Here is a 12,179-nt window from a genome sequence, read left to right as displayed (position 1 = left end):
CAGCACTCATACAAATTCAGCTCTCACCACTTTTTATAGACACAGTCTCATTCCTATTAGGTTCCAGTTCTGTGGGCCTCTGCTGTTTGCATAATAATAAGTAGTAATAGCAACAACATTAATAACAATTTGTGGAATAGCTATTGTGACCCAGACACATGGTGCTTTATACAAATTACCTCATTTAATGCTGCAAAAGCCCTGCAAAGAGAAAGAGAGGCAATTGTATTGCCATTTTATAGAAAACTCGGAATTTCAGAGACATGAAACAACTTACACAAGATCATGTGGGAAGACCCCTGGCCTTCCTAGCCACTCCCCGGCCTCCCTGACATACAATACTGTGGTGCTGGATAGCGAGGAGGTTGAGTCCTCTCACTGCCCTCAAGGGGGAAGTGTCTTTCTGGGGATGTTTTCCTGTTGCAGTCATCGCCTGCAGCAGAAGGCAGTGTGGCAGGGTGGCATATGCGGAAGCATGTCTGGGAGATAACCATGGATTCTCTTCCCAGTGGACAACTGGAGACTGTTTTGAATTTCCATTAGGCAAGGCCAGCTCCTTATGTCCCCTGACCCTGACTGGCCACCCAGAGGGAGGCATGGGCCTCAGCTGGATTCGGGGTGGGGAGGGGTGGCTGGACCTTTCCTAGGTGGTCACTCACAAGCACTTTCCTTACTTTTTTCAGACTGTAAATACACCGTCCACGAACGCTGTGTATCCAAAAACATTCCTGGGTGTGTCAAAACGTACTCAAAAACCAAAAGGGGCGGCGAGGTGGGTGACACCTATTGCCTTGTTCTATTGCATGCTCTGTCCCAGGCAACATGTCAATCACCACAGATTCCTGGGCAGGAAGTGGCTTTGGGATCTTTATCCAGTGCCTTCTCTGCCTCGAAGACCACCCTTAAATCATCTCCTTCATCCATCAATGCATTCAGCATCTCCCTGGTGTCTGCCATGAGCCGGGCACTGTGCTAGGGGGAATGCAGGTTATAAGATGGACCTCCGCCTGCTGGAGAACTGTGCAGGCTAGAGACGGGGAGAGATAGGCACATGAGCCAAGTACAAAGTGGTGAGATGGATGATAGCAATAGGTCTGTGTGGGACGCACAGTTGAGGCACCCAGGGAGGAGGCCAGGGAAGGTTTCACAAAGCAGATGGCACCTGAGTTGTGTCTTGAACCCAAATCAGGAGGAGGACAGGGCACCCAGGCAGAAGAAGCCTCGAATGCACAGGCATGGAGGAGACATGGCTTATTCCGGGAGCTGTACTTAGTTTGGTGTGACTGGGACGGAGAGCGCTTAAAGGGAAGTGGCAGGCCATGTGTTCTGAAAGTGGAGAGCTCCAGCCTGGGAAGGTCTTGTGAGGCCAGATGAAGAGTCGGGAAGGAGTTTCTAAGGAGACACTAAGAAGCTTTGAGCTCGTGAGATCATTGGGTTTGTGAATTAGATCACTTGCTCTGACATAGTGCAGGAGAGAGATCTGAGGGGAAAGAACTCTTCCAACAGTTCAGGCAAGAGGCAGTGCTGCCCTGAGGGCCCGCCTGGGCTGGGGTCCGCACTTGCTCGCTGTGCTCTGGCCTGTCCGCAGTGGCAGTGGTGGCTGTGTCTATGCTGACGGTCTCCCAGCTGTGCCAGTTGTTGAGCATTTTGACTGTCCCACTGGCTAAGGTAGAGGAAATGACGGGGAATCTGAGATAACGTGGATGGACCACCGCCAGGACTTGGCAATGGGGATGTAAGAAATGAGAGAAGGGGGAAGTTGGGGAATGGGTCCCAGGTTTCTAACCTGGCCATTGGGTGGTTCACCGAGTCTGGAAATAGACTTTTCTCAAAATTAGCAGGGGAAGGACACTCTGAGTTTTTGTAGGGAAGATTCCAATGAGGAATCTGAGTCAGGAGATGATTAGCAGCTAGGAGTGGTATCCAGCCCTCCCCAAAAAGACTCCGAGAGAGAAGGGCACCTCCAAGGACATGCTTGCATGCCCCATGAGACACTGCATGGCCTCTTTCGACTCCTTCTACATCACGCCCGCATACACACCTTTCCATGTCCATGCCTTTCACCAGGACGCATGGTGCACTCCTGGCTTAGGCCCTAAGCCTGCACTCTGGAACAGAGGAAGGCCACAGAGGGGCTAGCATGGCACATGCACGACCTCCTGAGTCTCCAGGGGCAACCCAAGTCCTTCACCATCTCTTCTGATCCCAGAAGACGATGGAGAAGGCAATGTGGTGTTGGGAGACAACCGTGGACTTGGAGTCAGAAGACCTGGTGATGACGCCCTGCTTGGCCACTGACCAGCCTTGGAACCTAGGGCCAGTCACTTAACCTCTCTGAGCCTCATTCATTCTCTGCAAAATGGAAATAATGACCTCAGAGCAATTTCAATATGACCACATAGGTGTTGGCGACAAATTGATTAGCAAACTGGGTACTTTATACCCTCAGGGGTGAGTGACAGCGGCAGGTGAGAAGCTACAAAATAGAAGTGACACATCATCTAGAACAATTTTACCAAAACCCTTTTGAGACGAGGACATAGTAACTTAACTGATAAGTTAATGCAAGCATAACTGCTAAGTTCATTGAATGCAAGCAGAGATGGTAGCATTCAAATAGTCCATGTGTCTTTAATATTGTGCTTGTAGTTTGGCACTTCAGACTAGGCTCCCTCGTTCCCCCAGAGTCCAGACCCTCTACGTTCCACTATCCAGGGTGCCCTGGTGGAAATTTTGTGAAGTTCTCTAGAATTCGTGGGGGAGACAACTGAGGACTCAGGCCATCTGGTGTCATGGGTCACTTTGGCTGCTCTTACAGACACACACGTAACACATGTATCCCACCTGCTTCCCAAGTTTCCAGGCTGCTCTAGTGCATTTCCTGTCCAGGCAGCAGGTACAACCAGCTCTCCAGGAAACATGTGAAATAATCTGCTAACTGGTGACCCACACTAATTTCTTTGAACTTTTTCCTCTAACTTCCTTCTAGAGTGCTTTTCAACGTTGGCTGCACATTGTAATGACTCAGTGTGTTTTAAGACATACAGATGATGGGTCCCATCCCCAGAAACTCTATTTGGTTTGGAGTGAGGGCTGGGCCTGAGAACTTCTAGAAGCTCCCCAGGTGATGCTGATGGGCTGCTAAGGCTGAGAGCCACTGGCCCATGGAAGACGGGATGGGGAAGTTACCCGTCAGTGGGCATCTCCAAAGGTCCAGGACTGTGCCAGGGAGGCCCTGCCACGTGTGCTATCTCATTTAATCCTGCAGCAAACCTAGAGGTGGGGCTTCTTATGCCTTTCCTACAGACGAGGGACCCGAGACTAAGAGAGGCCCAGGAACTGGTCAAAGGTCACCCTGCTGCCAAGTGGAAGATCAATGACTCCAACGGGTTTTGTCTGCTGCCCAAGCCCTCCTGTGTTTCCCTGCATTGCGCTGCCTTCTAGAAGAGGGTGCACACAAGCACCTCACTCTGCAATGAGTTCTGCAAGACAGACAGATGGACTACCAGACGAGATGCTGCTCAGAGGCTTGATTGCCAGGGTGAATGAGCTATTCAAAGCACAGGAAAAGTGGTTTCTCATCTACCTTAATTAGTGAAATGGTGGTTAAGCAGGAAGAGACCACATCAGTGCAATGCAGCAAAGCAGCCCAGCATCCAATAACTGCATAAACTAAGCAGAAAACAACCCCCTCTGCTCCCCCCACCCCGTGCTCCTCCCAGACCCTTCTCCTCAGGCCCGAAGCCCGGGGCTTGGTTCTGCAGCCTTCCCTGCTATCCTTCCCTTCCCTCCCGCAGGTGATGCAGCACGCGTGGGTAGAAGGGAACACCTCCGTCAAGTGTGACCGGTGCCACAAAAGTATCAAGTGCTACCAGAGTGTCACCGCGCGGCACTGCGTGTGGTGCCGGATGACGGTGGGTTGGCGCCTAGGACAGCCCTGCTTCTTTTCAGTGTGGTTTTTGCTCAAGCTGTGGCCAGGGATTAGTGGACATCCTGCCAGAGGGTGTGAGCGGAACTAGGGGGGCAAGGCTGGGAGGTGGCCAGAGCCCCCATTCAATACCCTAAATCTAACTGCCTCCAATGAATCACCAAGCTTTCGGGAGAGGGCATCCCCAGAACCGGGGGAGTAAGGGCTGCTTAAGAAGAAGCTGGCCCGTCCATTGCCTACGTGGCCAGGCAGCTGTGAACAGCAGGCTGGACCGTTAACTTCCTTTGCCTGGTGTCATCTGGGGCCCGGGGCACCAGCAGAGTTGGAGAGGAATTTGACATCAGAATCGTGTTCCTCCAGGCGTCAAACGAAGGCACACTACTTACAGCAGCCCCGCTGCCTGGGCCAGAGGCCTGTGCCTGCTGCCGCCAGCCACAGCAAATGTCCACTTCCTCTCCGGACGCCTGGACCTGCCCGACCTGCCTGCCAAAGCAAACTCGGTGCCATGTCTTGTCCCTTTGACCAAGGTCCTTGATCAGCCTCAAAAAAGTCGTGTCTCCAAATCAAACTACAAAACTCTTAAGATGCAGAGGTTGAATCACAGGGTTTACTTCCAGCCTCTCAATGAGACCTCCTTCCTTCAAGTGTCTCAGAGCCTAGGGAGCAAATATCCAGGGGGCTCTGGAATCCACATGGGGTGCCCCACGGAAGGGCTGCAGGCCACACTGCTCATGACCGTTTTGCTCCAGCAGCCTGGGCAGCACTTCATCTCCTTTCTCTGCCCACAGCAGACTTAGCACCCCAATCACACACACACACACACACACACCACACACAAAACATAACACGACACAACACAACACACGCGCGCGCGCTTATACTGTCAAAGCCAGCAGTGCATCAGGATTTGGGGGAGTACTAGACAGCTTGCTTCCCCAGTAAATCTCTAAACCCTCGTACTTGACATTTCCTTGGTCACTCACTCTCTCTCATCTTCATTGTTCCCTCCAGTTTCACCGCAAATGTGAATTATCCATGTTGTGTGATGGTGGGGAACTCAGAGACCACATCTTGCTGCCCACCTCGATATGCCCAGTCACCCGGGTAAGTGCTGCTGCCCACCAGGGCTCTTCCCGCCCCCCAGCACAGTGCACATTTCAGACGTAGGCAGCATTCAGACAGTCACATCCCTCAGAGGGCTTCCTCAACAATTCTTAGGGTTTGTGTTTTCAGCACAAGTTTACAGGGATCAGAGTCGCACCCATGAGATTGTGAGAGAAAACTCCCCTGACTAAAGTCATCCAATGCTGGCCACCCAGATGCTCTGAAATGGCCCATCAAGGAAAGCACATTAGTTCCAAGCACCTTGCATGCAGAGCACAGCTCAAGGAGCCTCAGTTGCCACCTGTGCATGGCTAGGCCTCCCAGGCCTCCCTCGTCCCTGTCAACCTCTCTCCTGTGTCCATTCGTGGAACACTCTCTGCCTTGAGGATTTCCACTTGGGTATCTCAGCCCTATTTGGAAATGAGCTCAGCAAAATTAAACTCCTTGTATCACCGTCTGAAACTTTCTCTGTCTCTTGTGTTGAAGATTCCTCTTTCAAACCAAGCACCAAACACCTCAACTGTTCCCTTTCCATCTTAAAGATGTTGCCAACTCCCACTGATTCCTCACCTCTCATCCTTGACTTGACCAGCTGCTCCTTTCTCATTAAAAACTGAAGAAAAACCACCACTTTAGAAAACCATTTGGGAGTATCTACCAAGTGGGAAATACAAAACTCTATGGCCCAATAAGCCCCCTCCTATGAATCTACCTGAGAAATATGAGCACTTATTCCACCAAAATACATGGACAAGAATGTTCATAGCAACTTTATTCGTAACAGTGAAACACTGGAAACAAACTAAATGACCACTGACAGGAGGATAGATAAAACAGTTGAGGCACGTTCCTATCGTGGAATACTACATTGCAATGGAAAAAACTATGCATAGACGTAAGACCATACATAATCTTAAAGACACAGTGCTAAACAAAAGAAGCTAGACTCAAAAAAGGACATGTTCTATGATTCGTTCATATGAAATTCAAAAGCCAGGCAAAACTAGTATAACAGGAGTTACAACAGAGTTACGCCTGAAGATGCAGTAGTTACAAGGGCATATACACGTGCAGAAATGCATCACGCTGTAGATTTAGGTTTGAGCATTTTACTATATGTGAAATAAACCTCCACAAAATAAATCATAAACCTTTGAGAGAAAAAAAAAAGAGGACATAAAACTAAGAAAAATAGCGTTCGAAGTGAGCTGCTGGGCCGATGGCGGTAACTAGGCTGAGAGGCTGTTCGCAGAGCAAGTTGAAGATGATGCCAGAGGACTTGGATCTCAGCTAAAGGACGGTATCCCTGTTACTGGGCTTTCCGCAAGGGGACCTTTTGAAAGTCATGATCTTCTTCAAAAAGGTTTTTCTTGTGTGAAAAACGAACTCTTGCCCAGTCATCCTCTTGAATCATCAGAAAAAAATTTCCAGCTCAATCAAGATAAAATGAATTTTTCCACACTGAGAAACATCCAGGGTCTGTTTGCTCCGCTAAAGTTGCAAATGGAATTCAAGGCAGTGCAGCAAGTTCAGCGTCTTCCATTTCTTCCGAGCGCAAACCTTTCACTGGATATTTTGAGGGGTAATGTGAGACTATTGGATTTGAAGATATTCTTAATGACCCATCACAAAGTGAACTAATGGGAGAACCACACTTGATGGTGGAATATAAACTCGGTTTACCGTGATGCAGTGTGCTGTCCATGAAAATAGAGGGGCTACATCTTGTTTATAGTCGTCTTTTTACTATAATTTTATGTGCACATTAAAAGTACTGACACATGAGAATTGTTGCCTAAATAATATCTGTTCATTTGAAATTGAAAATAATAATAATAATAATAACTTTCTCAATATCACATCATTTAGATAATGCTGAGCCGAGAAGCCAGATCTAAGACCTTGCTTCTCAGAGCTCAAGCTTCTAAATTTACAAAGTAGATTTCTGACAATTTCAATGTTTCCTCTCTTCATGTCCCTTCCAATGTCTTCAAGTTAAAGTCAGAACAAATGATGACAGCGACCTGGAGAGTCCTAGAGAAACCTATAAGGGAGCATTTCATTTTTTTAGGTCTAAAGCCCCACTTTGAAAAAGTTCTCCCCACACCATACTGGTTTTTCTATTCTCTTTCTTTATATTAACTGTTTGTTTTTTCTCCTGATCTCTCTTTTTACATTAGGCATTCTTTTCAAAAGATGCTTGTCTTTCCTCTCTTCTCACAGGACAGGCAAGGTGGGAAGTCTGATGGCAGCGTGTCAGCCAAGGGTGAACTGGTAATGCAGGTACCTCAGCAAGCCCAAGTCTGACTGCTCATTCTAAGCTGGTCCAAGGCTGTGGAGAAGAGAGTAGGGTTTGGGTTCTAGAAAAATGTATCTCAATATTTGCTTTCTCATCTGATCAATTACATCACACACAACACTATTTCCAGCCTTTGGAATTACCTTTGCCCACCACACTGTAGAAGGTGGTGAGAAGGGAGGTTGGTTGAGCCTGTTGCTACTCAAGTTGGCTTTATGACCTCTTTAAGAACAAGTTGCATGAAACAACAACATACACAATATATTATAATAGGTAATAGCAAGAGTGCAGCCTAAAAGAACACAATGGATTTTCCAAGACTGCCAAGCTACTTTTCAGAATGTGATCAGCCAGAACAAAGCTAACACATCCAAAAGTTCTTCTTCACCCCTAAATGTATATGTAGGAGCTCCTTTTTTAACTCGGGTTCACCAATGAACATCTTCTCTTTGTGCCTTCCAGAGTTGCAGGGAATGCAGGAAAGGCAGCCTGGTGAGGTACAAAGAGTACCAGAAAAGAACACAGAAAACTAAGGCTTCCTTTTTTTGCCTCTGAACCTTAACGTTTTCTTGTTTGAAAAGGGGCATAGCAATCCCTGCACTGCCCACTTCCCAGAGATGCTCTACGATTAAATGAAAATATGCAGATTAGTGTGGTTTGACAATTAAAACATAAGCAATAATGATGGGGGAACCTTAATAATGTGGGAAAGCTCTAGACACTTAGAAGGGCAGAAAGTCAAGGAAAGCTCACACACACACACACACACACACACACACACACACACACACTGCAGGTATCCCAGTTGTTTACAGCTGGCATCCATCTGGTTATCCTGTACCTGTTCTGACTGGCCAGTGCCCATGCTCCAGGTTGTTAAATATTTTGAACATCACCATCAGAGGTAAAAAAAAATAAAAAATTACTCCTCAGGCTCCAAAATGCTTCTGAGTGTCACACAGATAGTCACCCCAGGCAGATGAGAAAATTCTTAAAAATCATGAAGAATGCTGCTCTCCATTTCAAACAGCATGGCTCTGTGCTTGCTAAGCTTTTAGCTTCAGATCTGGAAAAGTGGGCATTAGATACTGACTATGGAGCAGAGCTGCATCTCTATATCACTGTGTCCTTTAGCTAAACTCACAAGTGTTTACCGAGCACCAAATCCTGTACGTGGTGCTATGGGGTCCTTGGTAGAAAAGTTATACACACACCCTGCTTTTGAGGCATTTAAAAGCCAGTTGATGCTTTGAGACATTTATCTAAGAAAATAAAAAACAAACACAAATGCACAACAACAAAAGAAACTCAGAAGATATTACATGTTTCAAGTGCAATCATTTCAGTTGCAGTATTCAAAGAAATCCTCATAAAGGAAGTAGCTCTTGGGTCCTGAGGCTGAGAAGTTTCTTAAAGGTTGCAAAAAAGGAAGTGGGCATTTCAGGGCATTGAGCAGAAGCAAGCAGTGTGAACAGACCACACGGCAGGAATGCAGGCAACATACTCACGAGAGGGCAGGAGCCGGGCTTGGCTGGAGCTACAGTGAGGGTTAGAGGAATTAAGAGATAACAGTTGAATTGGGCCACATTGAAATACCTTGGATGCCAGGTTAGGAGATTTGGATTTTATCCTTTGGGCAATGAGGTGTCAATAAAGGTTTTTGAGTAAGAGTGGTATGACTAATATGTCCTGGGAAGGAACCACATGGGGGCAACAGATAGGACTTAGCTGAGCTGGGAAAGGCCTGAGCAGTGTCGTTACTGTGGCAGCTGCCAGAGAGAAAGGGACAGTCCAAGGAAATAATTGGTAGGACAGGGTCTCCTCTGGAGAACTGGATGAATAATAATAGTACTTTTAACTGAAACAGGGAGCCAGGAGAGGACCAGTTTTATGTGGAAAGAAGATAGGACAGGTTTGGGGCACGCTGAGGTTGGGAGCAACCTGACATCTGGTTAAAGGTACCCACTGGACTGAGAACTGTGGAACCAAGGCTCAGGAGGAAAATAGGTGCCAGGGTAGAAGTGATAGTTAACTTCATGAGTGTTATTTTATTTAGGTGTTTGACCAGATGGCTATAACTTCTAAGATCGTATTCAGTTGTATCCCTCACAAAATCTGATCTCATGATGGAGGCACAATGCCTCACCATTATTGAATGATGTGAAACTATGGTGCCATTGCCCCATCTCTGACTTTGACTTCAAACCCTGTCACCATGAACACCGCTTACAGGCCACTCAAGCTAAAGACATTTAGCTGGTTAACCCCTCAAAAACGCAGCCAGTAGACAAAGACCTACTTCCCACTCTCCTCTCCTCCATGCCTGGAACTGCTTCCTACCCACCTCTCTCAGAAGCTGTCTCAGCATTAACTCTCATCTCATTCCCCCTATTGGCTAAAACAGAGCTAATTTCTTTTTCTTTTACCTTTTAAGTATAAGATCATCCCCACCCCGGGTACCCACCCCCTGTTGGTCTTGGTGAACCCCAAGAGTGGAGGGAGACAAGGAGAAAGGTATGTTCTCTTCTTTTTCAAAATGGAGAAGCTGGGACAGCCTCACTTGGGTCCTCTCTTCCCCTCAGCCGTAACAGCGTGGGCTACGGAGGCAGGCAGACCTGGGATCAAATCCTGCTTACCACTTCATGACCTGTCAAGTGACTTAATGTCCCTGTGCCTTGGTTTCCTCCTCTGTAAAATAGAGATAATAATAATTTCTTCTCTCATAGGGTTGTTGTGAGGATTAAAATAGACACAGTGCTTAGCCCAGGACCTGTCATATGAGCCATTATCATGGCTCCCAGAATGAGACCAAGTTCTGAGATGCCTGTTTCCTTCTTAGCCTCTTAAGTCTTTTCTAGATTTAAGAGATGTGGTGGCACTCACCTGATTAGGACCTCCTGGCCTATCCAGCCCCTGACAAAGCAGGACACCCACCTTATCAGCGAAGGAAACATCCAGTATGCTGGAAGCACTAAGAGAGAGGGAGAATGGGCAAAGCAGCTCTGCCTCCCAGTCCTGTTCAGTTCTGGGGTAATGGTAACTTGGAATTCAGGTTAAAAACTATAATAAGTAGAGCTGAAGCAAGAACTATGAGAAGCTCCACTCCGGTCCAAGGGGCAGAGCCCCCCTTCTGAACTAACCAGATTACTCTCACGCGGGAGCCTTGGAAACAAGCTTAAATGGGCTCATTGCCCCCAGCCCTCTCTGCCCCAGCCCACCTCCTGTGTTTCCTCCTGATTCTAGGATGTGAGGGCCTTTGCACAGAGGGTCCCTTGATGCCTTTGTATAGTCCACAAAGAGCAGAATTATACTACCTAGAACTCATAGAACGTTTAAGAGACGGTCTCCAGGAAGGAAAAAGCTTTAGGAGCATGGAAGTTCTATTTTCTGCATTTCTCTGCCCTGTCCTCTCTGTAAGGGATTACACTTCTGGGGTAGGGGCTAGAGGCTTGCACAGTGAGGAAGCTTTGAACCAAGGAGTGAGGGCCAGAGTGATGGCAGCCGGATCTGGGATTTCAGGGTCTGCAGGGCTTGCATTCAGTCTTCTCCCCTCTGGGATTTAAATGGACCCTCATTGTCACCATCAATGGGCTCCAGAGGTGTTTGCTCTCTTGTGCATTCTCATGATGACATTCTCCTCTGTCTCTCTCTCTCTTTTTTTTTTTTCCCATAGAATTCTTCGGAAATTCCACTATCTGCTCAACCCCAAACAAGTTTTCAACCTGGACAATGGGGGGCCTACTCCAGGGTATGGAGATACAATCCTTACTTCTTGTTTTTCCCCCTTCTCCTTTAGTCTCTGAAGGAGATACCTTTTCTGTAATCGTTTGTTTTCTCCTTCATCTGTGAACTTGTCCTTCCTGACATTTTACTCATTTTCTCTCCTGGCATCAGCTCTTACTTCCTCCTGGAGATACTCAGGAATACTTATTATGTTTAATTCTAGGAAGTGGCCTCCTGAATACGCCACTCATTTGACTGGCATGGGCAGGCGGGCTGGTAAATTGTTTTAACTTATTTGCAAGACTGTCTTAGCTAGTCTCTTCATACTGAATCATCAGGGAGAGAGAGAGGGGAGGAAAGCATTTTCTTATCACTGTCAGTTAGTAGATCTGCTGCATTTTCTGTTGTGGGGGCACCTTAGGATAAAAACAATTCAATGAAATCACTTTCTTTATGGATTATCTATTTTAGAGGTTGTTAAGCTTTCTCTGGGCCCTTCTCCTCCTGTCATTTGCTTATTGGCTGTTTCACTGTTCATTAGAGAGGGAGAGCAATGCGAGGAGACAAAGAAGCCCCTTTGCAGCTTGACTGAAGGTCTGGTGAGAGGAGCGGGCCCTGTGTGAGCACTAACATGATGCGGTACAGGTCCCTGTAACCAGAGACCCCTCCAGCAGCGGGGCTGGACGGCACCCAAAGACTGGCTTTCTTACCAGAAAGAGCCAGTACACTGGAGACGTATGCTGGCCAGAGGCTGTCTCAGGGCCAGGCCCTCAGATCTGTGTGCTCTGCGCTGGGCTTTTCAGCACACAGCTGCTTTGCCCAACCTCCTAACCCACTCTTATACTCTGGATTCAACAAGACCCTCAGAAGGGGTGGAGTAAGGAGTCCAAAAAGGGAATCTCTCCCTGTTTCCAGTTGTTTGACACAAAGCTATTATTTATGGTAGTGGTTGTGCAAACCCCTCTTAGAAAGAGAAAGAAACCTGAGTGCAGATGCAGCGCCTCTGCCACAATTTATCTGTAAAACTAATTTCAAACCACTTACCACGGTCACCACGATTGCCAATCACTGCTCCATGATGACCTAACTGAGCAGCAGCCCACAGACACTTTCACCAACCCATAC

General features: G+C 47.4%; 1 protein-coding gene and 1 pseudogene across 10 annotated transcripts in view; both read left to right on the top strand.

Moving 5' to 3' along the window:
- Positions 1–12,179, top strand: part of DGKG (diacylglycerol kinase gamma) — a 197,702-nt gene that overhangs the window by 72,684 nt on the left and 112,839 nt on the right. For 6 of the 10 annotated variants that reach the window (XM_074329136.2, XM_074329156.2, XM_074329122.2 and 3 more), the window contains 6 exons: positions 684–772; positions 3,723–3,914; positions 4,940–5,032; positions 7,256–7,315; positions 9,766–9,845; positions 11,005–11,079. In XM_074329136.2, the coding sequence (XP_074185237.2) occupies positions 684–772; positions 3,723–3,914; positions 4,940–5,032; positions 7,256–7,315; positions 9,766–9,845; positions 11,005–11,079 (589 nt within the window). The remainder of the gene's footprint in view (positions 1–683; positions 773–3,722; positions 3,915–4,939; positions 5,033–7,255; positions 7,316–9,765; positions 9,846–11,004; positions 11,080–12,179) is intronic. The other 4 variants (XM_019735845.3, XM_074329128.2, XM_019735850.3 and 1 more) reach the window with 2 other exon arrangements.
- Positions 5,043–7,246, top strand: LOC141570749 (proteasome maturation protein pseudogene; annotated as a pseudogene).

The sequence above is a fragment of the Rhinolophus sinicus genome, chromosome 17 (genome assembly GCF_057876585.1).
Source record: "Rhinolophus sinicus isolate RSI-liver-muscle chromosome 17, RSI-T2T, whole genome shotgun sequence".
NCBI classification, from domain to species: Eukaryota; Metazoa; Chordata; class Mammalia; order Chiroptera; family Rhinolophidae; genus Rhinolophus; species Rhinolophus sinicus.
This window is presented reverse-complemented; position numbering and strand designations above follow the sequence as displayed.